Source organism: Halichoerus grypus, chromosome 5 (assembly GCF_964656455.1).
Source record: "Halichoerus grypus chromosome 5, mHalGry1.hap1.1, whole genome shotgun sequence".
Taxonomy (NCBI): Eukaryota; Metazoa; Chordata; class Mammalia; order Carnivora; family Phocidae; genus Halichoerus; species Halichoerus grypus.
In genome coordinates this window covers 182,846,780-182,869,302 of record NC_135716.1, presented here as the reverse complement: position 1 = coordinate 182,869,302, position 22,523 = coordinate 182,846,780, and the positions used below count along the sequence as shown (strand labels likewise).

The following is a 22,523-nucleotide window of genomic DNA, read 5'->3' as shown; positions in this document are numbered from 1 at the left end:
CGGACGGCAGCGGCCTGATTTGTCTCCGGTGTCCCTGGGTGCCCGTCAGAGACGATAGTACTGATACCTACATCAGCAGCCTTCTCCTTCAGGTGTTTTGACAGGTCATTTTACTTTCAACGACTAAATAAAGTTTCCTTGGAAGACTGAGAGTCAAAATAAATTGCATCGGAAAATGTTGAGGCATATAAGAAAAAACAAAACAAAACCTAGGAGCCCTGCAGATTCTCTCACCAGCCTTCAGTGGTGCCAGGCAGTGATGAGCAACCCTACCATTTCCATCCCCCTCCTGGAGCCACCCAAACAGACAATGAATGTGCAAGCAGGGGCCTTGCAGGGTAGATGCCAAGTGCTTTCGCCCCTCCCTCCAATCAGACTGCTGTCCACAAGTCCTTGCGCTCCAGAGAGTTTGGGGGCCCCACTGACATCTCTCTGGGTCCCAGGAAGCAGAGATAATGTCCTGGTCTCCTAAATCTGTTAGCTTCAGAACTCATACCTCACTTTGCATAGTGCCCTTCTGAACCAGCAAAACCCATCTCTTTAACCTTTTTTTCCCTTTTTAAAAAAAGAAGCCATTTCTTTGGTCCCGGGTCCAAATTCAATAAAAAAAATGATTAGGCTATAATACCAGAAGGCTCAAGAGCAAGGGAAGAGACGTTAACTTTAATTAATTAATTAATTACAAGATCTTATTTTTTTAAAAGATTTTATTTATTTATTTGACAGAGAGAGCCACAGCAAGAGAGGGAACACATGCAGAGGGAGTGGGAGAGGGAGAAGCAGGCTTCCCGTCGAGCAGGGAGCCCAATGCGGGGCTTGATCCCAGGACCCTGGGATCATGACCTGAGCTGAAGGCAGATGCTTAATGACTGAGCCACCCAGACACCCCTAAGATCTTATTTTTAAGTAATCTCTATACCCAATGTGGGGCTTGAACCTACAACCCCAAGACCAAGAATCACATACTCTATGGACTGAACCAGCCAGGCACCCCAAGACTTCAGTTTTAAAGGGAAAGTCCAGAAAAAACTGGATTGACTTTTTAAGTAGGGCATGAAGATGAGATACATCCTATCAAAGGCATTTAGCGGTAACTCCAAGGAGGGCCCATGGAGAGCAGGTGACCTCAGGTCTGTTTCATGTAATAGCTGGGCGATGTGGAAAGGTTGTGTGACAACCTTTAAACTGTTGTTTAAACAACATCTCTTGAAATCCATTACATTTCCAATGAGCTGAAATTCAGCCCTACTAGGTCCAAAGATCTCATTATGTGTAGACTCTCTGACAAGTCTGTGCTCTTGCTCACTAAGAGTATAACCTGGAGATGACAATGGCTGAGATGCTGTGTATGGAGGCAGGTGGGGTGCAGAGAGGAGGAAAGATGGGGGTTTGCAGGATTGGGAAAACAGGGTATCTAGGGAAAGGTTTGTTCTAACAAAGTTCACACGTTTTCATTATGTTTTATCTTATAAAGGCAAGGGGGATATGGGATTTCCTGTATTGTTTCTTACAACTGCATGAAAATCTACAGTGATCTCGAAAGTAAAAAAAAAAAAAAAAAAAATTAAAGAAAGAAGCAAGAGGAGAAACTTTTTGGAAGTAGAACTTTTGGACAGTATTACTTTTAACAATGCAGCTTTTAACAAGGCACAGGCAGAACTCCTTTCTTTCCTGTCCTGTGTTGGGAAAGAGTGAGCAGGACTCTTTAAGCCTCTGAAGGGGGTTCAGTGCATGCTTTTCTCTGTCAACTTGGTAACATGGAGTTCCAAAAACTTCCGGTTTAAGGAAGCAAGTCCTAGCACTCTTATTATCTTCACCTCCTGTAATGATAAACAATCACTTTAATTACTGCAGAACGCTGATCAGGAAAGAATACTCGTCTACAGTTATTTTTGAGGTGAAAAAGTAACAATTTAATATTCCCATTATTTACCTACCTTCATCTGTCCCTCCACAGTGGCATTCTTTCCTGGAAGAACATTGGGGCCAAAATGGGCAAGGATTCAGAGGGTGGGGTGTCCAACATATTTTCTGACTCCTGCCCCTTCTAAACGGGCTCATTTAGCCAGTTTCTAAGTGGGGGCTTCCCATACGGTCAATACCCACCTCTTGGAAACCTCCCAAGCAAAGACAAACACCAGTTGTTATGGATTGACTATTTCTGTCCCCCACCCCAAATTTGTATGTTGGAGTCTTACACCTCCCCCCCTCCCAGCCCCGCCCGCGTGATGGTATTAGGAGGTGGGGCCATGGGGAGATGACGATTGGATGAAGGTGTGAAGGTGGGGCCCTGTGATGGGATTAGTGCCCTTTTAGGAGTCATGAGAGGACTTTGCTTGCCTCTCTGCTTTCCGCCGTGGGAGGAGGTAACATGATCTCAGACTTCTAAACTGTGGGAAATAAATCTGTTGTTATAAGCCACCCAGTTGCTGCAGCGTACCTTGTTAGAGCAAAGCTTGAACTGACCAAGACACCAGCACAGCCAACCAGCCACACCCACCCCCAACATCTCATCCTCTGGGGCAGCAGTTCTCAAACCCATTCATTTCAGGATCCCTTTACTCTTAAAAATTATTAAGGACCCCAAAGAACTTTTATTTTTTTAAAAAGATTTTATTTATTGATGAGAGAGAGAGAGAGTGAGGGAGAGCAAAGAGGGAGAAGCAGATTCCCTGCTGAGCAGAGAGCCTGACTCAGGGCTCCATCTTAGGACCCTGAGATCATGACCTGAGCTGAAGGCAGATGCTTAACCGACTGAGCCACCCAGGTGCCTCCCCTCCCAAGAACTTTTATTTGTGATGTTTATTTTTATTAAAGATTTATTGCTTTATTTTAGAGAGAAAGAGCACGAGCAGGGCAGGGGCAGAGGGACGGGGAGAGAGAAGCTTAGGCAGACTCAGCATTGAGCACAGAGCCCCATGCAGGGCTCGATTTCACCACCCTGAGACCATGACCCGAGCCAAAACCAAGAGTTGGACCCTTAACTGACCTTACCACCCAGGCACCCCATGATATGTTTATTTATAGCTTACGTACTATATAGAAATTTAAAAAATATTTATGAGTTCATTTAAAAATAATAAACTACTACATATTAACATATGTATTTTTTAAAAATAAAAACTAAATTTTTCAAAACAACAAAGTTAGTGATGAGAATGGCATTGTTTTACAGTTCTGCACATCTCTTTGATACCTCACTTAATAGAAGACCGCTAGATTCTCTTATCTGCTCCTGCTCTCAGTCTGTTTTGATGTCATACATTATGTGACCTCTGGAAAACTTCACTGTACACGCATGAGAGTCTGACATAGTATTAGTAGGAAGACAGTTTTGACCTTGTAGCTCCACAGCAAGAGTCTTCAGGATCCCCACACCTCTCCAGGTTCCCACCTTTATATCCTCAGGACCTAACACAGTGTCTGGCCTCCATTAGGCACTGGATAAATTCACATTTTAATTTAAATACATGTTTTAATTTTAAAAGCTGTATAGTTATGGCTATATTATAGAAAATAGAGACAGTAAGAAAAAAACACTCCCTGTCACCCAAATGTTATTTCTTGGGCGTACTTTTTATTGGTCTTTTTACAAAATGCAGTTTTTTAGAACTAGAACTACGTCATATATAATAAATGAACACCATAATTTTGAATAATTTTTCCCCTCACCTAGCAATGGGTAAGTTTTTCTTTCTGATGTCTGTGACTACCATAGTGTTCCATCCCGTGGCTCTAACACAATGGACTTACTAAATATCCAATATTAGCATGTTTAGGATGCTTCCAAATTGTTGTTGTAATAAATACAGTGATCCTGTGAAGAATACCTTCACACATACAGCTTTTTCGGCATTTAGTGTTATTTCCTTAGAATAGATTCCCAGAAGTAAGATTACTGGGTCAAAAGATGCAGACGTTTTTTATGGCTTTTAATACGTACTGTAAAATTGCTTTTCAAAAGGGTTATACTAATTTTCAATGCCACCAGCACTTTCAGGAATGTTTCACTACTCAAATTGTCAGCATAGGTACTATTAAGAATGCCGATCAATAAAATATTGTACCCTAGTTGTCAAAATTTTGCATTTTTTGAGGCTCATAAAATTAAAGTTTGTTGAAGAACGAATGTCTAATACAAAACATTCTTTTGGGACATCTTTATTTCTGGAAAACTTCAGAGATTTTTTACTCGTGAACACTAGAAAAAGAACGCATGTTGTTCGGATTGGCACAGAATTCACTTTGACATTCAAATCTTAACGCCGAAATTCTCGAACGGGGACCTTGCGCTGATTCTGCTAGTTGTCTTCAACGGTAGCAAGGGAAAAAAAGGTAACATCTGAGTAATGAAATGTTCCACTGCAAACCATACAAGATGCACATAGAGGGGCTGGAGTTGTGCTTCTCCTTCAACTTTTCTTCCCCCCCCCCCCCCAAGTTGGAGGTTTCTGCCCTCTCCTTTGTTTCCGGTATCACCTGCCCACGTGCACCAGTGCTGACTTTCTCGGGCAGGGGGCATCATCCTCCGGGCCACCTCGCGTGGCTCCGGGCTGCTCCGTGCAGTGAGCGCCGGTCCTCCCGGTGGACTCGGACTTCCAGAGCGGCCGCGGCGGTGCGTCCGTCCCCCACGGGAGACTCCTGACCTGCTTCCAGGCTGGCCTCCCACCCCGTGCACAGCGCGAGTGCGGCGGGCGCTGGAAGATTCGCCGGGAAGAGCCACGACCGTGCGCCCGGGAGGGAAGGAAACTTGGCCTGCCTCGCCCTCCGGGCGGGAGCGCCGCGGTTCAGCGCTCCTCCAAGATTTCCTTCGGCGGCCTCATCCTGGGACAGGCACTTATGAGTCATCGGCTCTGTGGGTCACATGGCCAACGTGACCAAAATAAAGTTTCAGTATTTTAAGCCGCTAGAAAGGGGGACAACGGAGCACACCGGAGGCGAGCAGCGGAAGGCGGGCACCGGCGGGCACGGGCGGACCGGGCACCCGCGCGAGGGGCCGCGGCGGCGCGGGCGCCCGGGGGGGCGGGGCGCCGGGGCCGGGGGGAGGGGGAAGGGGCGGGGCCTGGGGAGACGCACCCCTCCCCCACGGCCGGCAGCGACGCCCGGACTCCCGGGCCGGCCCGCTCCGAGCGCGGCGCCCGGCCGACCTCCGCCCGGAAGCCCCGGGCCCCGCTATCGCCGAGCAGCGGCAGGCCGCGGGACTCCGGAGATCCCGCCGCGTCCTCCACTGCCACCGGGACCCCACGCGCCGGCAGCGGCTTCCCCGGGAACGTCCTTCAGCCCCGGGAGCACGCGGGAAAAGCCCCAACGCGCCAATGAGCGAGCGCCTTCCTCCTGACGGTCACGCTCGGGGGCGGGGCTTCCCTTCGCCGCTCCCGAGTTCCGGGAACCCCCTTTGATTGGTCTGGACGGCCTGGGAAACACTGTAGTAACGCCCAATCAAAGCGCCACGTCTCGGCCTCGAGGAAATATTCCGTGTCGGCTCGGTCCTAACTGGGCAGTTCTTTCCGGCTCTGGCCACTGGGAAGCTTTGTTTAGGTCTGGAAGGCGGGCTTTCCTGGGAGTGGGTGGGGAGGGGGCGTTGATTCTTGACCAATCCTTTCATTCCGTTGGGTGGTGACCAGCCAATGGGCCGGGCGGATAGGACGCTCCTCCCGGAGAGTAGTGAGACCCTTGGTGCCGGGCGATTGGTGGCGGGCAGTATGAGTGGCAGCCGCGCGGCCCAACGGGCGCAGTGCGTGGGCCGTGGGGCGGGGCCAGGGCGGGTGCGCGGCGGCGGCGGGGTGGCTGGGCCGGCGGCGGCGGCGGTACGAGGCGCGCGCTCGGGGTCCCGGTCGCGAGGAGGAGGAGGATGTGGCGCGCGGAGGGGAAATGGCTGCCGAAAACAAGCCGGAAGGTAAGAGCCGGCGCGTGAGGGGCCGGGGGCGGCGCGGCAGGCGGCGGGACCCGGCCCCGCCGGACATCCCGGGCATCGGCGGCGCCGGGCGGGAGCGCGGGGGCGCGGCGGCGGCGGCGGGCGGGCGGGCGGGCGCCCCGGGCCGAGGAGGGGGCGGCGGGTGGGGGGGGCGTAGTGCGGCCGGGTCCTGAGGTGACTCGCCGGGCGGCGGAGCGCGGCGCCGCACACCCCCACCCGGGGGCGGGCTGGGGCCGGAGGGGCGGGGGGCCGGCGGGCGGGGGCCGGGCCCAGCGAGGAGGAGGAGCCGGCGGAGGGAGGGCCGGCGCCTCCCCCACCCGGACCGGGCATCCCCGCCGCTCCCGGGCCCGCGGCGCGGCCCCCGCCCCCCGCGCCGGGCCCGGTGGGGGCCGCGGGGCGGAAAGTTTATCCGCCTCAGGCCCCCTCCGGCCCCGCGCCCCGCTGCCCCGGGCCGGTCCCCGTCGGGGGCACGGTCGGCGCTCAGCCCCGCCGCCGGTGGCTCTCGGGCGGCAGGGCCAGGCGGACTCCGTCCAGCATCACCCTGGAGCCCCGTGGGCGCCTCCCAGAGCCGGCGGGGGTCCCCGTGCTTCTCCCCGCCAGGGGGACCCCCTCCTGCTGAGCGTCCCCGGGCAGAAGGGCCTCGTGTGACCCCTCCCCCTTCCCTTCCTGGGAAGGGGGCCTGCGCAGCATCCCCGCCCCTAGCAGTCGTTCCCATCCTACTCCTGCCCTTGCACCCCTCGCAGCCAGGAGGGTGGGGTCTCCGTTTCTATGGCAAGTGAGGATCTCCATACTCCCTTGCCCTTTACCTTCTGTGACCCTGATCCTTCTTTGGCAGAGGGGTCTGTCTCAACCTCTCATCTTCTGTGGAATCTTTTGGGGCCTCTGCACACCATCTATTGACCCTTTAGCCAGGACAAGGGGACTCGGGCTCCCCATGTTCTTCTTCCTTCACCCAGAGGGTAGTGGGGGCCTGTGCAGCTCTGAAGTCATTTCTAAATAGGAAAGCAGATACTTCTTACAGATTATGCATACTCTCTGCACACTTTCCTGGGTTAGGGTGAGCTCATTTCCTGAATACCCTTTGAGTTGCCTTCTTTTTCTTAGGGGAGAAACTGGACATTCCAGTGCTCCTTTCCCCATTTGGCTGTCTCCCCCTAACATGTTCTCTCTCCTCAGAGTTTCTTGTCTGGGTGAGGGTGGGGGCCCCCCGATCAGATGTAGGGCAGGGCTTCCGTTGTGCCTAGTACTTGAATGAGAGGGGGCTGCGGTGATTACTCCTCTGTGTCTGAGGAAAACAAGGGTCTGTTTTTGCTTCCATTTCACTCCTGCCTCTGAGGTAGGGGCAGCATTCACCAGTTGACACTACCCCCCCAGTAACGTGGTCTTGTGCCCTTGTTTTTTGGTGTTCCCATCACTGTCTTCTGTGCAGTAAGAACCTGACTTTGTACATCCTACATTCAAGAGTTTTTGAACCTTCCCTGGAAATAAAGTTCCCATTTCTTTTTTAAGAGAACCCATATCCTCCTTATGGCTTCTGTTTCCCAGTCAGCCATATTTAGTGAGCCTGTTACCTTGACTTTTTCTGATTTTCTTAAATTGTATTCATGTTGGCTGGGTAAGAAGAAGCCATATGCCTTTCCATCTAGAAAAGGGAGTGTAGACACTCATGTCGCCCACGTGCCATTCGGGAAGGGGTTGCTAGTGTGCTTCTTGTTGTACTAGAACCTTCCTTTGGCCTCGTGTTGTCTCTCATGGATCTGAACTTTTTTTTTTTTGGTCTTGTAGCTTTCAGGTGAAGGGGAAATTTGGATGTTTTCTATTTTTTTGTTGCTTTTGTTCTCTTTTGGCGAAAAACATGATGCCATGCATTTGTTTGTATATATACACATGTAGGTATGCATTAAAAGACAAAGTCACATCTGTCACATATACACTGTAAGTTGGAAGGGTTACATGGCTAGCTCTGCATTCTGCGTGTACGTGAGGACCTTGATGTGTACACGTATGGATATATGTTACTGTCGTTGGTAACTTTTCAGGCTTAGAAGAATTAGAAAACTCATTGATAAATGGCCAATTCTTACCGCTCTTTCATTTGTCATTTGTTCTGTACTGAATAAGCAGAATGACATCCTGAATGTTCACCAAGTCCCCGAATATGTGAAGTGTAGAGTTGCCGATGCACACCAAAACTTAGGCCTTCTGAATTCAGGGGCAGTATTCTCTGCTTGATTCTTCGTAGGGTGAAAAGTTCTCATCTTGATCTCTTTACTGCTGGGTATGGGAAAGAGGTTTCATGTATTTGGGGCACCAATAGGAGGGGGTGAGAATATGTGTTTCTGTGACAGAACTAGGAATGAACAGCCATAAATATGTCGCTGTTTTATTTTGGCCATTTAAATAATTGAGAGAGGTTGTACACATTAGGAAAAGGTACCTTTGGGATGTGACACTCATCAAAGGGTGGGAGGGACTGTTGTCCAGGTTTGTCCTGAGTGTCACAGTTTGCAGATTCCGCCCTGGGGCAGGGCCATGATGGGGCCTCCTCTGGGCCCGCACTCCCTCCCCTCCCCGAGCTTGGAGTGGCCGCTGGCTGCAGACGCTCAGCAGAGTCTTACTTTTCAACCGGCTTAGTGTGGCGCCTCGTCCTCCCCAACGAGCTTTGTCAGACTCTGAGCATTTGGACCATTAAGCATTTTTTGAGCAAGGAGTCTCTCTTCTCCACCTGGAGTACCGAGTAAGGGAGGCAGGGGGGTCTGGAGAATTGGTCAGCATTAGGCTTTGACTTCGAGACCTTGCCCTTCAGGTAATAAGGAGTTATCTGGGGGCATAAAACCCACTGCCCCAAAGTAGCACTTTTAACCTCAACTTCCTTTTTTTTTTTTTTAAGTTTTTATACTGCTGTTATTCTGTCTCTATCTATACCCAGCATGATGGAATTGTGTATTTTTAGGGTGTGGTATTAATGACTTTTGGAAAAGGAGAGTTGAGTACCTGCTGTAGATGTTGGGGTGTTCGCAGGAGAGTGAGCGTTCTCATCTCACTTCCAGTGGTGGATCCTTTCCTGTCCTGCCTCCCACCGCCTGCCTTTCCGGGTCTCCTCTGCTAATCGGGGTGCTCTGTACAATGGGCAATGGAAGGAAAATGGTAAGGGTTAGAGGAATACACTTGAGGTTAGTGTGTAAAGTTGGGCTCTTTTCTTCGAGTTTAATGTGGTTGTGCTTTCTGTGTCCCTCACCCCATTGATTATTGGAAATTAGCTTTTCCCTCTTACTCTTTCAGCGCACGGTTCTCTGGACGTTCGGCCTGCAAGATGGGTTCTCTTAAGGACTTTTCTTTCTTACATCTTTTTGTTAGAATGTCACTCTCTCCTCCCCCTCAGGCCTTACCTCCAGCTTTTTGGACAAGGTTGGGTGACTCATGGGATATCTCTTCCCTTGTTTTCTTGAAGACTTGACTTACCCTGCTGTTAAATGTTGGGTTTCTCTATCTCATCATTCAGTGGATTCCGAGTGTTGATGTGTACATAGCAACCTCTACTCAAGGTCAGATTGGTTTGGATTTTCCTTTCCAAAAGAGTAGGATTGCTCTTGCTTGTTCTTTGAGGCATATTTATACATCCTGCTTACCCGTGTTTTTCCATTTCTTTAGTGTTTAGGCTTTGCCTCTAAAGTAGCCGGTTCTTTAGTGTCAGGTGGCATTATTTTAGTTCTCTGTTTATGCTGGACGTAGCCCATATGCCTGGTGGGATTATAATTTTCCTGACTGCTTTTGCGGTAGCCCATCTTGTGGTTTAACTTTTTTTTTTTAACCACTCCTTCATTGCTGTGGGCATTTCCCACTTCCCCAGGTTCAGGGAAATACCTTGTCGTGTGCAGTTGTACTTCTTCCCGTTTTCCTTATGGAAAAAGCAATAGGAGGTGATTCTCATGTTCTCTTTCTTTCTCCTCATAGTTGTGTCTGTTGCCTCCTTTGCGGAACCTTTGAATTTGTCCTTTTGGAGAGAAGCTGTTTTGGCATCCATATTCCATCACTGGGCGCATTCATTCTGGAGACATTCACTGAGCTTTTATTATGTGCATGGTTCTGTGGTGGTTACGTGACTGCTAGAGATCTCTTAGTATGAATGACATCCCAATGTATCTTGTGCTTGTCTTTTTATCTATTATTTTAAGGAATTCCTTTCTGAATTTTAATTGTTTGGGTTGTAATCTTACAAAAATATACTTGAATGGTGTACTATTCCACTGAACTCTTACCCCCTCCCTGCAGGATTGGGGGTGTTGGAGAGGGTGGAAGGCAGCGTGAGAGGCATTTAACAGCTTTCCCTCAGACTGTGTGTAGGGTGTATGTAGAAAAAAGTAAGGTCAATCTTCTTTTTAAATGGCTAGGCTTAACTTTTAGGTCACTTAGATACGTGGTTGGTTGGAATGCTTGTTTAACATCTGAACAGCAACATACCAGGTATCGTATAGAACAGACTAGGTATTGTGTAGAGCATAAAATCAAATGCATCCTTTATAGAAGGAGGGGTAGAAAAATAATTTTCTCTTATGATGAACTGGTATGTTTCATATCCTCAGATAGTAAGAACTGTATGAGATGCTGTTACATTTTTACTGCCAAGAAGTGTTATATCTAAATTTATGCCTAATTGTGGTGACCATTCTTAGGCTAGATATCTGGTATAAATTATTACTGCTTTTGTTTATTATGTGATTTCTAATACTTTATACTTTCTTTAATAGTACTTTTATTTGTGTCTTGTCTTTTTTTGGGGGTGGGGAGTAAATAGCCTCTGATTATTTTTGGGTGTAGTTTTGGTATACAGAATGATGACAATCGTAATAAAAAATTAACCTGAAATGTACTTCTTTTCATTCTGTATTAAATCAGATTTCCCCTCCACAATGTCTGTAGAAACCATTTCTTCTAGTATTTCACGCTTAAGAACTCTTGTTTAGGGTTGTTACAGTATGTGGTTTGGCATGTCCTTTATTCATGTGGAATATGTGACTGAAGATTTTTTGTGGTGACAGGTGATGTGTGTTTCCATTATAACAGATCATTTTCTAAAATGTTCTGTATCTTCTAGAATCACTTACCCTTCCTGTTTTTGGTGTTCTAGATGACCTAAGTCCTACCTCCCTTTCTTTCCCATATGAAGAAGTTTTCTTATTGCTCTTGTCATTATTACAAAAAAGTATTTGCAGATCTACTGTATTTGTAGACTTTCTGTCTTTACCATTCCTTTCGTCCTGTAGTAAGAGGCAGTGTGACTTCTGTCTCCCTAAGGATAGAGGGATGAAATGGGGTTTAAGCCACAAGGACAGGGGTGACAGTAGTATTTGTAAGTGGATAGCATCCCAGGATGAAACACTGTGTCCTTCTGGCATTTGGGACTCCTCATGTAGGATTTTGGAAATTTGTTTTTGCTGCATTTAGCCAGCTTCTTTCTGTCTCTTTGGCTTGATAATCATAAATTTCTTTGGGCAGAGCCAACAAGTATGTTACTTCATTTGGGACCTTCATTCACGGGAGGTGGTGGTCTTCTAATGTTACTGTCATACTAGCTATAGTCTTTGGTGTGTTTGAGGGTGAGAGTAGGAAGTGTTCTCGTGCTCTACTTCTTTGTCCACATAACACGAATAGGGTTGCATGGTCATTCATTCTCTTTTCCATGTTATAGTGTGTAATCTGTCTTTCTCTCTTGTTCTTCCTCCTTTTTTTTTTTTTTTTTTGTTTTGCACATCCGATCAGGTTCAGGATAGAGGTTGACCAGACATTATCCAATCCCTGTATTTTGCACCATCCTTGGATGTAGTGCCCATCAGTTCTGTCATTAAGATGTGTTGCCATTCTGTCAAATGTGATGGTCTTCCATCCAAAGATATTTGTCATCTGTTGGTAAGGACAGTGTTTCTCTGTATATATTGACAATAGACAGCAGTCCCTGGTTTTTTATATGGAGGGACAAAGTAAAAGGTTTTTTTTTTCCCCCCCATCAGTATGCTGGCTGTGTATTTCTAAGGTTGTATTGCATCTTTCTGCTTTGAGCGCCATTGCTTGTAGAAGGTCATGGGCCTCCTTGTGTAAAGATTGGTAATGCTTCCTGAGCATTTTTTAGCTCATTACCCTGGACTAAAAAAGAGATATTATGTACCCCATTGCAAAGAGAAGCCAGGTGTCAGCCATATTACTTCCCTTTTCTCTCTCTCTCTCTCTTTTTTTTTTAGAGGATTGTTTATTTACTTTCGACTGATGGACATGTCATAAGATGGAATGGCCAGAGGAATTTTTAAAATGGTTCTACATTCACCCCAGTATTTTGCTCATTCTTGATAGAGTTGCATGTTCTCTTATACACGAGTCCTTTACTCATTTGGAAAAAGTGCAGTCACATTTTATTTTATTTTTTTTCAGATTTAGCCAGGCCTTTCAAGTCATGTAACATAGCCCTGCCTGAGACTTCCCAGAAAGTGACTGCAAGGAGATTTGCTGGTCTGGGGCTGTTCCTCAGTCTGCTCTCTGCGGTGTGGTCATGTAGTTCCAAGTGTACAAAGTGACATGCCTTGAAAGAAATGTTTGGATCTGAGTTCTTAATGGTTTTAAACATGTTACTGCTTGGAGACTAATTAAGTGACATTACTCTCACCACTAATTTTACTTCTAGTGTCATCTGAAATATCTTCCTGCTACCTTCTCTCAAAAAAAAAAAAAAAAAGATCCCCAAACAACATAACATCCCCAAAAAGCGAACCGTGAAGGCCAGCTGTGACTGCCCCTGCTGTGCAGTTGAGCCACCGGCTTTGGACGTGTTGCTTAGTGGGTACTTCTGATGCATTCCGTGTTCAGTGGGGCGGCCCTGTGAAGGCCTTCAGAACACGTAGCATTCACTCATCTAAGGCAGACCACACATTGTGTCTTTTGTTTTTTCTTATACGTTGCACGAGTTAAGATTGTGTATTTAGTTACTTAAAAATTAACACTTGCAAAGTGGATTGTTTTTCCTCCCTTATTTTCACCTTACCATTGGAATGAAAACTGGGGTTTACTTCTCATAATAATAGTAAGTTACTGTGTTCCTACTTCCGTGTTCCACATCTGTGAGCAAATGGGGAGCTAACTCCCAGTAATGGCACTGGGACTAGTCAGGACTCAGACTTGCTGTCTGTAGCCGATACATTATTGCGGGGATGATTTATACTTTAAGTGAAGTCTGGTGTCTGTCTGTAACATGTGATAAACCAGATGTTTAAGTTTATTTAATCTTTCTTACAGTATGCGTTTAACAAGATGTATCTGTGTGTTTTATTAGAATAATCCGCAGATACAACTGGAGGTACTTCTGCAGCTAAAAACACAGAAACACAAGGCCCTTCTTTCTAGTTTTGAAAAACAGGTGTTACCTTTTTTTTTTCTTCCTTTTTCCTTCATTGGGGTTGATTTAGAGTGCCGTTTCTAAAAGTACAGTAATACAATCAAGAATTAATCTTTTTGAAACTTAGATTTGTGTTTTAATCCTTGTCTGAAAAGTTATTTCTGAGGATGTACGTGCCCCATTGGTTTTCTGGGGTACTTGGATAGCAAACCATTTGGAAGCGATAAAAAGAAATTGGTATAAAGTGTGAAATTATCAAATAGAAAAACGATGCACTAGTGAAGAAATTACCCATTTATCATTGAAGATAATCTAAAGTGATGATTGGAAGTGTAAATTTGGTTATTCTAAGGAAAAATGGAATATTGGCGTGGGTACCATGTTGAAATTGGCACACACAGCTATTGTCTGAAGAACATTCCCTAACGTGGAGATGCTTAGAAGATAAAGAAGCTGATGGAATTGATTATTTTAAAATGTTAGGTGTTTTTTCTCTTTTTAAGAAAGTAATTGGAATAAAGTAACCCTTCTTAGTGAAGAAAATGTAAACTTTAATGGAAGTTCAGAATGAAATATTTAAAAAGTGAATATAAAAGATAAGGATTTTTTATTGCAAATCCACAAGGGGGTAGTGATGTTCTATCAAAGATATTTGTGGTGGAAATGTGAGATGATCTCTTTTAACATTTTAGATTTACAGATAAAACCGGTATGTTTGCATTTTAACTTAATAAGATCTTCTTTTTAAAATGTTTATTGGCAAAATTGTTTATTGCTTAAATTTAAAATAAAAAATCCCATTTTGGGTGAATGGTTATTTTAAGCCATATAAATGGTAAGGAAGAGAGGATGTCCTTGTAGTGTTGTGCTTTGGAGAGGTTACCAAGGATCTGGGGGTCGCTTATTTTCTAAGATTCCTGGGAAGTGTTAGGCATCTAGGAATCAGTGACTTAAGTGTCCTTAGTAAAAGGATTTTAGGAAATCGTGTCTAAACTTTACAGAAGTTTGTATTACTGGTTGTATTTTCAGCCCTGCCAAGAGATGAAAAATGTGAACAATCCACACCACTAGCCGCTTTTAATAGTTCTAAGTAAATCAAATTTTTATAATCTCTTTTTTTATTAGTTTATATTACATCATTAGATAAAAATGTTTTTTTTCCCCTGCCCATAAAAATTCGAGTAGCTTGCCTGAGGTCATTGAGTCCCACCCCATTATATTCAGAATTGCTTAAAATTAGGTGTGGTGTGGCATTGCCAGGTAATTTTGAGTGAAGAACTAAAACTATTATTATGTGCTCTTTTTTTGAATGTGATGGAGGAAGATTTAAGGTGAGGATGGGACTGTATTCTACTTATTTAGAGACATGCTAACCATATTTTTACAAAATACTACTTTTAAGAAGATCACGAAGCAGTTCCATGGTTTAGAAGTTATGCTTGTTTGTGGCATACACATCGTGCATTTTTGATTTTTGGTCTATGGAAAAGGTTAATACAGCTTTTTCTCTTTCTCTCTGTTTTTCACCCTCCCTGTCCTGAGCAAGGGCTTTTTCTATTTTATCTCCTTTCCTAAATGACTGGTGATTTAACATCCCAAAAGGTACACTGTTTCTTCACAGACTCCCCTGAGCTCTGCTGGGAGCTGAACTATGACGTCAGCATTTTCATTCATGAATTTGCTCTTCTAACTCTCTTTTCTTATTTTGTATTCCTGAACTGACTTCTGGCACATGCACAAATCAGTTTACTATTAGCCCATAAATCAGCGATAAAAGGTAAAACAAAAGATAAGATACCGGGGTTGTTTTGATAGAGCTATAGTTGCTCATGCTGATTTGCATCAGTGTAGTTTGGACAGGGTTTCTGGCGAAACAGATTGAAACCTAAAAACAGTCAGTTTAATTACCTCATGATTTTGTGGATTGGGCCGCGTTGTGAGCATATTGACACTACATTTTTGTTCTCCCATGAAGTTCAGAGCACTCTGCTGCAGTTTCTTTGTTATAAAGTAGCATTTCGGTTGTAATTTGACTAAATTGGAGGATCTGCTTTATTTCAGAGAGGTGAGGCCTGGACATTAAATTATGTTCTACTCAAATTGCTCTTGGAATGCATTTGGAGTTTTTTTTTGGAGGGGGAAGCATTGTGTTGTTCTTGAAATATTTTCAGTAACTCTGTTGCTTGAGACTTAGATTTTCAGCAGTCTGTAGTTGTTCTTCTGTAACTAGTGTGCTAGCTGGGGTGTCTGAGCAGGTCTCCTCTCCCCCCGGGTGGCGCAGCACACCCCAGGTTCTCCCTCTGGCTGTGGACTCCCATTTCTCCTGCAGGGAGGTCACTGCAGGGAGGTCACTGCTTGTAATTTAGTACTGCGTGAGAGCAGTTCTTGAAGAAATCTTATTTGGAGTTTTCCTCTGCAGGGCCGAGTTTGAGGCTGAGCCTCCAGCGTGTGGCATCTTTCAAGCCTCCTGTAGTTGATGAATGGTGAGCTTTCACAAAGTTCATTTTCTCTGCTTTCTCGGGGGTTTGTTGACTTTCTAGATATTTAATTGCCAAAAAACATTTGGAAATAAAGTGTGTTATATTTAGAAATCACTTTAGCTCAGTTACAATTTATGGTTGGAGTAAATGATTCGAACTACAGCCATTTTGATTGATACCTAGTGTTGCTCCTGAGATGACTTTTTAAACCTCATGGCAACTCAGAGATACCGTCTCCGCCCATCCTGGATGGCTTTGTGTTCCTTTAGGTTGCACTGAGTTGGCTGATGGGGAATAGAGGTGCATGGTCTCTCATTGAGCTTTGTCCTTAGGTGCTCTAAGAAAAGAAATAAGAGCAAGTAGATGTGAATAAGCATTTGAAGATGACTTAATGTTTATAATTTTCCCTAAGAACGAAGACATTTTAAAATTATTTAAACATCATTTCTATGAAGGAATCTAATTATAAATACTATTGAAGAAAGGAATATCTGCAAACATTCCCTAATTTTCAACACTATGTTCTACTGCAGGATTGATGAAAAGTTATGGGTTTTAATATCAGACTTCAGAACATGGGGAAGACTTGCTGTGCTGTCAGCATTACCACAGGTCATGCCCTGAACCAAATAGTGCTAGGTGAGTTCTCTAGTCAGAAAGGCTTAGGTATCCCACGTGGTTTTTAGCACAAGCCCACCATGGCCCCCAGCTCTTGCTCTTCTCTTTCATTGCCAGGAACCTGGCAAGTAGGACCAAGGACCCCAGCTAGAGGTGTATTTTCTGCTGTTCTTGCTGCCCTTTATGTAGGCCACGTGCTAGAAGTCTCTTCCCTTCTCTTCTTACCAGATTCTACAGCTTCTCATCCTGCTTTCCCTAGACTTGAAGTCTTGGATACTGAGTTAGTTGGTAGTAATTTTGAGATGATTCACGTGTTGGGTAAAGTGTTGTCCTAGTGATGACCTCTAAAGTTCCTTCCCGTCCTAACTTAGGATGGTAGACAGTGAAGTTGGATGTATGGAATTTGCTTTATGGCTGCTTTGCTGGTATGCAGCTGTTCTGTTCTGTGTAACTGTGTCTCTTCTTTTTGAGGTACTTGCTCCAGGTCAGGAATGAATATTGTTGGCTCAAGCTATGTAGGAGGAATTTGAGCTGTAGTCACTGAAGGGCCTTCTTCCTGGTATACACAGAGGGCTTGATTTTTTAGGTCTAACACCTGTCAATGAATGTTTACTTTAAAAAATGTAAAAAGTTATTGTTAAGGATGCACAGCACAAAAATGTTCATTCTGCTTGGTTGTTCCGTAGGACACATTTAGCTCTTCATTCTAATGTGGATGAGAGTTCACAATTTTGGAGAAATAGACTTACATATCATACGATTACAGATGAAGAGGTGTCTGCTAACCTTAGACTTTTTATGTTTAAGGTAGTCTTATTTATATTCATTTAGTTGCATTTTCTGGAGTTGGTTGATAAAACTTTTATGAAATGTATAGATTGCCAGTAATTCAGTAAACATGACTCTTTCTATTAAGAAACTCAGGGAGGGGCGCCTGGGTGGCCCAGTCAGTTGAGCATCCAACTCTTGATTTTGGCTCAGGTCATGATCTCGGGGTCATGAGATTGAGCCCCGCGTCAGGCTCTGTGCAGAGTCTGCTTGTCCCTCTCCCTCTGCTTCTTCCCACTGCTCATGCTCTCTCCCTTTCTCTCAAATAAATAAATAAATAAAATCTAAAAAAAAAAACAAACAGAAACTCGTGGAATGGGGAGTTTTGGTGAGTCCACTAAAATCGATCACTAGGATCTTCTCTTGGGCATACCCTTCCGTATGCTACGGGCCTAGCATTTGGAGAGGCCTTGAGCATAATTTGGGTTTCAGAAGTTTTTTTCATATTTAAGGGTACTGAGAGGCAAGTTAAAATTCCTGGTGTTCTTGTCAACATTCTCTGCCCTATCCTTCTTGTCTCTGCGGTTAGGAAATGTACTGGTTGGATCATTTGCCTTGACAGAGCTTCTGATGGAAGTTTCTTCCCTATTTAATTTTATCGATAGAGGCCATTGTGCTTAAAAAGAAAGCTATAACAAGCAGAGGGTGGTGAGTGGGCACTCAACATTTTTGAAGTACTTGTTTATCTTCCTAGGTGTCCTCCAGAAATTGATCATAGATTACTTGGCCAAATTCAAGGCCCAGAGATTTATTCCAGGCATCCTGGGAGGCAGGGAATATCAGTCTTTCTCCACGGAATCTGATTATTCTACATGTGACCCATTGCTGCCTGTCTGGGTGTCTTCTGATGCAAATCTGGTGATAGTGGCAACCTTTCTAACTGGCTGAGTATCCTTGACAGCTGTTATCTGTCCTCTCCAGGGATTTTTAGTCTCGAGCCTCTGTGGCCCTGTCTGGGTTTAGCCGCTCTGGTGCTGCTCCGAGCGGTTGTGATGTTCTCGGCTACCCGCTTCACCAGCCTACCTCAGCACCACCTCCCTGAGGTTCTTTGCCCTTATCGTTTGGTGAAGGAGCATAAACAGAAATCATTGGTTTAGTAAGAATGGAAAAGTCATGATTTTTAGAATGCTTTTAAAAGTAAACAATGGTGAGTGGTGACAGTGTGCAGCAATGTGAATGTACTTAATGCACTAAATGGTATACTCAAAGAGGGTTCATTGGTAAACTTTATGTATATTTTACCATACACACACACACACACACACACACACACACACACACATGCTCCAGATGGGTTCAAAACCTAATGAGAAAAGTAGCTATGAGTTCCTAACAGTAAATATTTGACAATATTTTCGTTATCCCAAGGTGAGACGTTGTGCCTTAAATAGTGTGTCAAAATCTCTCTTTGACACACACACACACACACACACACACACACACACGCTAAATAATGATGGCAATCAGGCCCTGAGGTTCATCTCTACAGGAAAGTGGATGCTAGGACACTTGATGTCACGGAGGGTAACAGGCCCTACTTTAGAGCAGTTTTGATGGCAAGGAACACAGGCCATTCAAGTCAGAGACAGTGAAGGTGGTTTTGTATGAGAAGAGCTAGAAGCACTCTCAGCCTCCCAGGACAGAAGCTGACGTGCAGCTAGACAGTTTGGGAACTGTGCCTGGAGACTCTGACGTAGTAGGCTTTTCCTCTGGAGACCCCTTGGGCTAAGCTGGGGTCTCTTCTGGGATGCCACAGCTCCCAGCTCTGCTGTTCGCTGTGTTTCTCCTTGCAGATGAGATTTCTCTGCTTCCAGGTGGCCTCCTTGCTCTACCATAGCCTGTCACGGCCCCAGGCATGGCTCCTGCATGGCTTCACTCTGGCCCCAGTGCTTGCCATCATCGGGCTCCAGTCCCGAAGGTTTGTATTTAGAATACTCAAGATGGAGAATTGGACTGACTCCTCTTAGCCAGTTGCTTTGTTTCCATAGGCCAGGTGTTCGTCCTGATCTAGTCAACTGTGAAGGAGGGTTGGTTAGGGTCCATGGCCCTGCTGACCGCTTAGAGGGGGCAGAGGGAATTGTGTGAGAAGGGTTCTGTAGCATGGGATCCTGGCATCTCAAACTCTGTCTCCGTTAGGGTAAAAAGAAAGGATATTGACTTCCAAAATGGACTTCTTATGTTTGGTTGTTACTGGGAGTAAACTTTTTGAAGAGAAAATGTTTACTGTAGCTACAGGTAGGAGGCCAAGAATCCTCAGCCAGCCAGCCTAGGTGTGTGGGAATAAGTCAGCCACGAGTGTGGAAACTGTCCTAGGGCTTGTGCTTTGAACATTGGTGAAGCAGGCAGGATGCACTGGAACGAGATGGTCTGTGCAGTCTTTGCCCCGTGTGGTTCTCAGGTAGAATAAGGCAGTTTGGGGATGTCAGTGTCATCTGAGGTTTTCCCCAGGTCAGATACCTGGGTGGGCTTCCTCACTGTTCTCTTTGCTGTGGACCACTAGACTCGACAGGTTGGAAACATGCATCCTTAGTAAGAAAGGGAGACGCTACCTGCAGAAGGGGTGGTGTGGGGGAAGAAAACAGAAAACAGCCTCTGTTTAAGTGTGTGTGGCCACCTGGATGCACACTTGTTTGGCTTTTCCTTGGTATATCCATCGGACCTCTCACAGCTGGTTTTTCTTGATTTCTCATGGTGGCAGGTGGAAGGCTGTAAAGGGCCAATAGTGCACGCCATTGAGTGCTCTGCAGATGCAGCTGCTTAGTGATTGACGGTTCATAGCAATGACCCTTGAGTACATTGAGAAAAGCAATACTTGGTATGTTCTACTTAACAAGAGAGTAACGTATATAATGATTGATTGATTGATTGATTGATTTAGTAGGCTCCATGGCCTGCGTGGAGCTCAACGCAAGGCTGTCTCATGACCCTGAGATCAAGACCTGAGCTGAGATCAAGAGTCCCACTCTTAACCGACTGAGCCACCCAGGCACCCAGAAGTATATAATGTTTTAAAGAAACATAACCATCAAAGTAGTTTTTAGTAGTTAAAGGGATTTGATTCCTTTCTAGATAACAACTTTATTGTGATGTAATTCATATATGATAAAATTCAAAATTCACCCTTTAAAATATACAATTCAGTGGTTTTCATTATATTTACACAGTTGTGCAACCATCACCACTATCTAATTCTAGAATGTCTTCACCACTCTACAAAGAAACCTCTACCCGTTAGTAGCCACTCTCTATTTCTCCCTCCTCCCAGTTCTAGGCCATCATTAATCTACTCTCTGCCTTTATGGATGTGCCTTTTTTGGACATTTCATATAAATGGAATCCTACAATGCATGGCCTTTAATTACTGGCTTTTTTCCCAGAGCCTAGTGGTTTCAAGTCTGTGTTGTAGTATATATGAGAACTTCATTTCTTTTATGGGGGGGATACTGTGGGACTGTACAGATAACTACATTTTGTTTATTCATCAGTTGGTGGGTGTTTGAGTTATTTCTACTTTTTGGCTATTGTGAATAATTCCACTATGAACATTTGCGTACAAGTTTTTGTGTGGACATATGTTTTCAGTTTCCATGGGCATATACCCAGGAGTGGAATTGCTGGGTCATGAGGTAACTCTGTGTTTAACTTTTTCAGGAACTGCCAGACTAGTTTCCAAAGTGGCTGTACCATATTACATTCCCGCAATGTTTGAAGGTTCCAATTTCTTCACATCGCTAACACTTGTATACTACAATCTTTTTGATTATAGCCATTCTTGTATATGTGAAGTTTTATCTTATCGTGGTTTTGATTTGCATTTCCCTAATGACTTATGACTTAAGCATCTTTTTGTGTGTTCATCGGCCATCGTATGTCTGCTTTGGAGACATGTCTGTTCAAGTCCTCTGTCCATTTATGAATTCAGTTGTTTGTTGTTTGGCTGTTGGGTTGTAGCTGTTCTTTGTATATTCTGGATATCAGTCCCTTACCAGATACGCGATGTGCTGATATTTTCTCCTGTTCTGTGGATTGTTCTTTCACTTTTGTGATAGTGTCCTTTGAAGCACAAAAGTTTTAAGTCTCAAGTTCAATTGATGCGGTTTTTCTTTTGTTGCTTGGGCTTTTGATGTCCTAAGTAAGAGACTATTGCCTGCCCCAAGGTCATGAAGATTTATACCTGTGTTTTCTTGTAAGAGGTTTATAGTTTGACCTCTTACATTCAGGTCTCTAATTCATTTTGAGTTAATTTTTGTAATTTTGTGAGGTTAGGTAGGCTTCCAACTTCATTCTTTTGCATGTGCATTCCAGTTGTCCCAGCCCCATTTGTTGAAAAGACCATACTTTCCCCACTGAAGTTTCTTGGCATTCTTGTCAAAAACCAATTTGCTATAAGTGTGTGGATTTAATTTGGGAGTCTCGATTCTGATCCATTGATATGTATGTCCATCCTTAGGCCACTATCTCGATTACTGGTTAAGATACAGTTAAGTTTGTAGTTATATTTTGAAATTGGGGAGTGTCTGTCCTCCAACCCTGTTCTCTCTTTCAAGATTGTTTTGGCTATTCTGGGTCTCTTGAGTTTCCATATGAATATTAGGATTGGCTTGTCAGTTTCTACAAAAAAGGCAGTTTTGATATCAACAGGGATTATGTTAAATCTGTGGATCAACTTGGGGAGTTCAAATCCTTTTTATGAATCTGGATCTGCTGTTTGCTTTGGGAACTACTGGTAACTCAAGCAGCCAAGCATCTTACCTTAAAAAGAATATTGTTTTAATTTATTAATATGGTATGCTGCCTTGGTGGAAACACTGTAATTCACTGTTAGGCTGGAATTGGACTTTTCAGGTTCCAGGAGAGCAATTAGCTATTCGTATAGCCTATAGTTTGGCTTGTGTATGTGTTCTTTTGGTGTGAAAGTTTGCTGATACCTTGCATGTTTCGGAAAAAAAATGTGGTATTCTGGTTAACACTCATTATGATTAATAGAGAATTAACAGATTCCACATATGAATATTTAGTTACCCAAGAGTTAGAACATGTTACAATAAGATTGTGACATTAAAATTTATGTAATTGTCATTGTTGTCAGGTGTGTCAGAAGATAGTTTAGGGGGGTGCCTGGGTGGCTCAGTCGTTAAGCGTCTGCCTTCGGCTCAGGTCATGATCTCAGGGTCCTGGGATCGAGTCCCACATCGGGCTCCCTGCTCTGCAAGAAGCCTGCTTCTCCCTCTCCCATTCCCCCTGCTTGTGTTCCTGCTCTCGCTATCTCTCTCTCTGTCAAATAAATAAATAAAATCTTTAA

The 22,523-nt window shown here is 44.6% G+C and overlaps 1 protein-coding gene across 15 annotated transcripts in view; it reads left to right on the top strand.

Moving 5' to 3' along the window:
* Window positions 1–5,755: 5,755 nt before the first annotated feature.
* CAMTA1 (calmodulin binding transcription activator 1) overlaps window positions 5,756–22,523 on the top strand; it is an 843,552-nt gene continuing 826,784 nt past the window's right edge. For 13 of the 15 annotated variants that reach the window (XM_078073844.1, XM_036064530.2, XM_036064529.2 and 10 more), the window contains exon 1: window positions 5,756–5,896. In XM_078073844.1, the coding sequence (XP_077929970.1) occupies window positions 5,872–5,896 (25 nt within the window). In that variant the 5' untranslated portion in view covers window positions 5,756–5,871. Of the gene's footprint in view, window positions 5,897–8,964; window positions 9,062–15,714; window positions 15,779–22,523 lie in introns of all 15 variants that reach the window. The other 2 variants (XM_078073842.1, XM_078073841.1) reach the window with 2 other exon arrangements.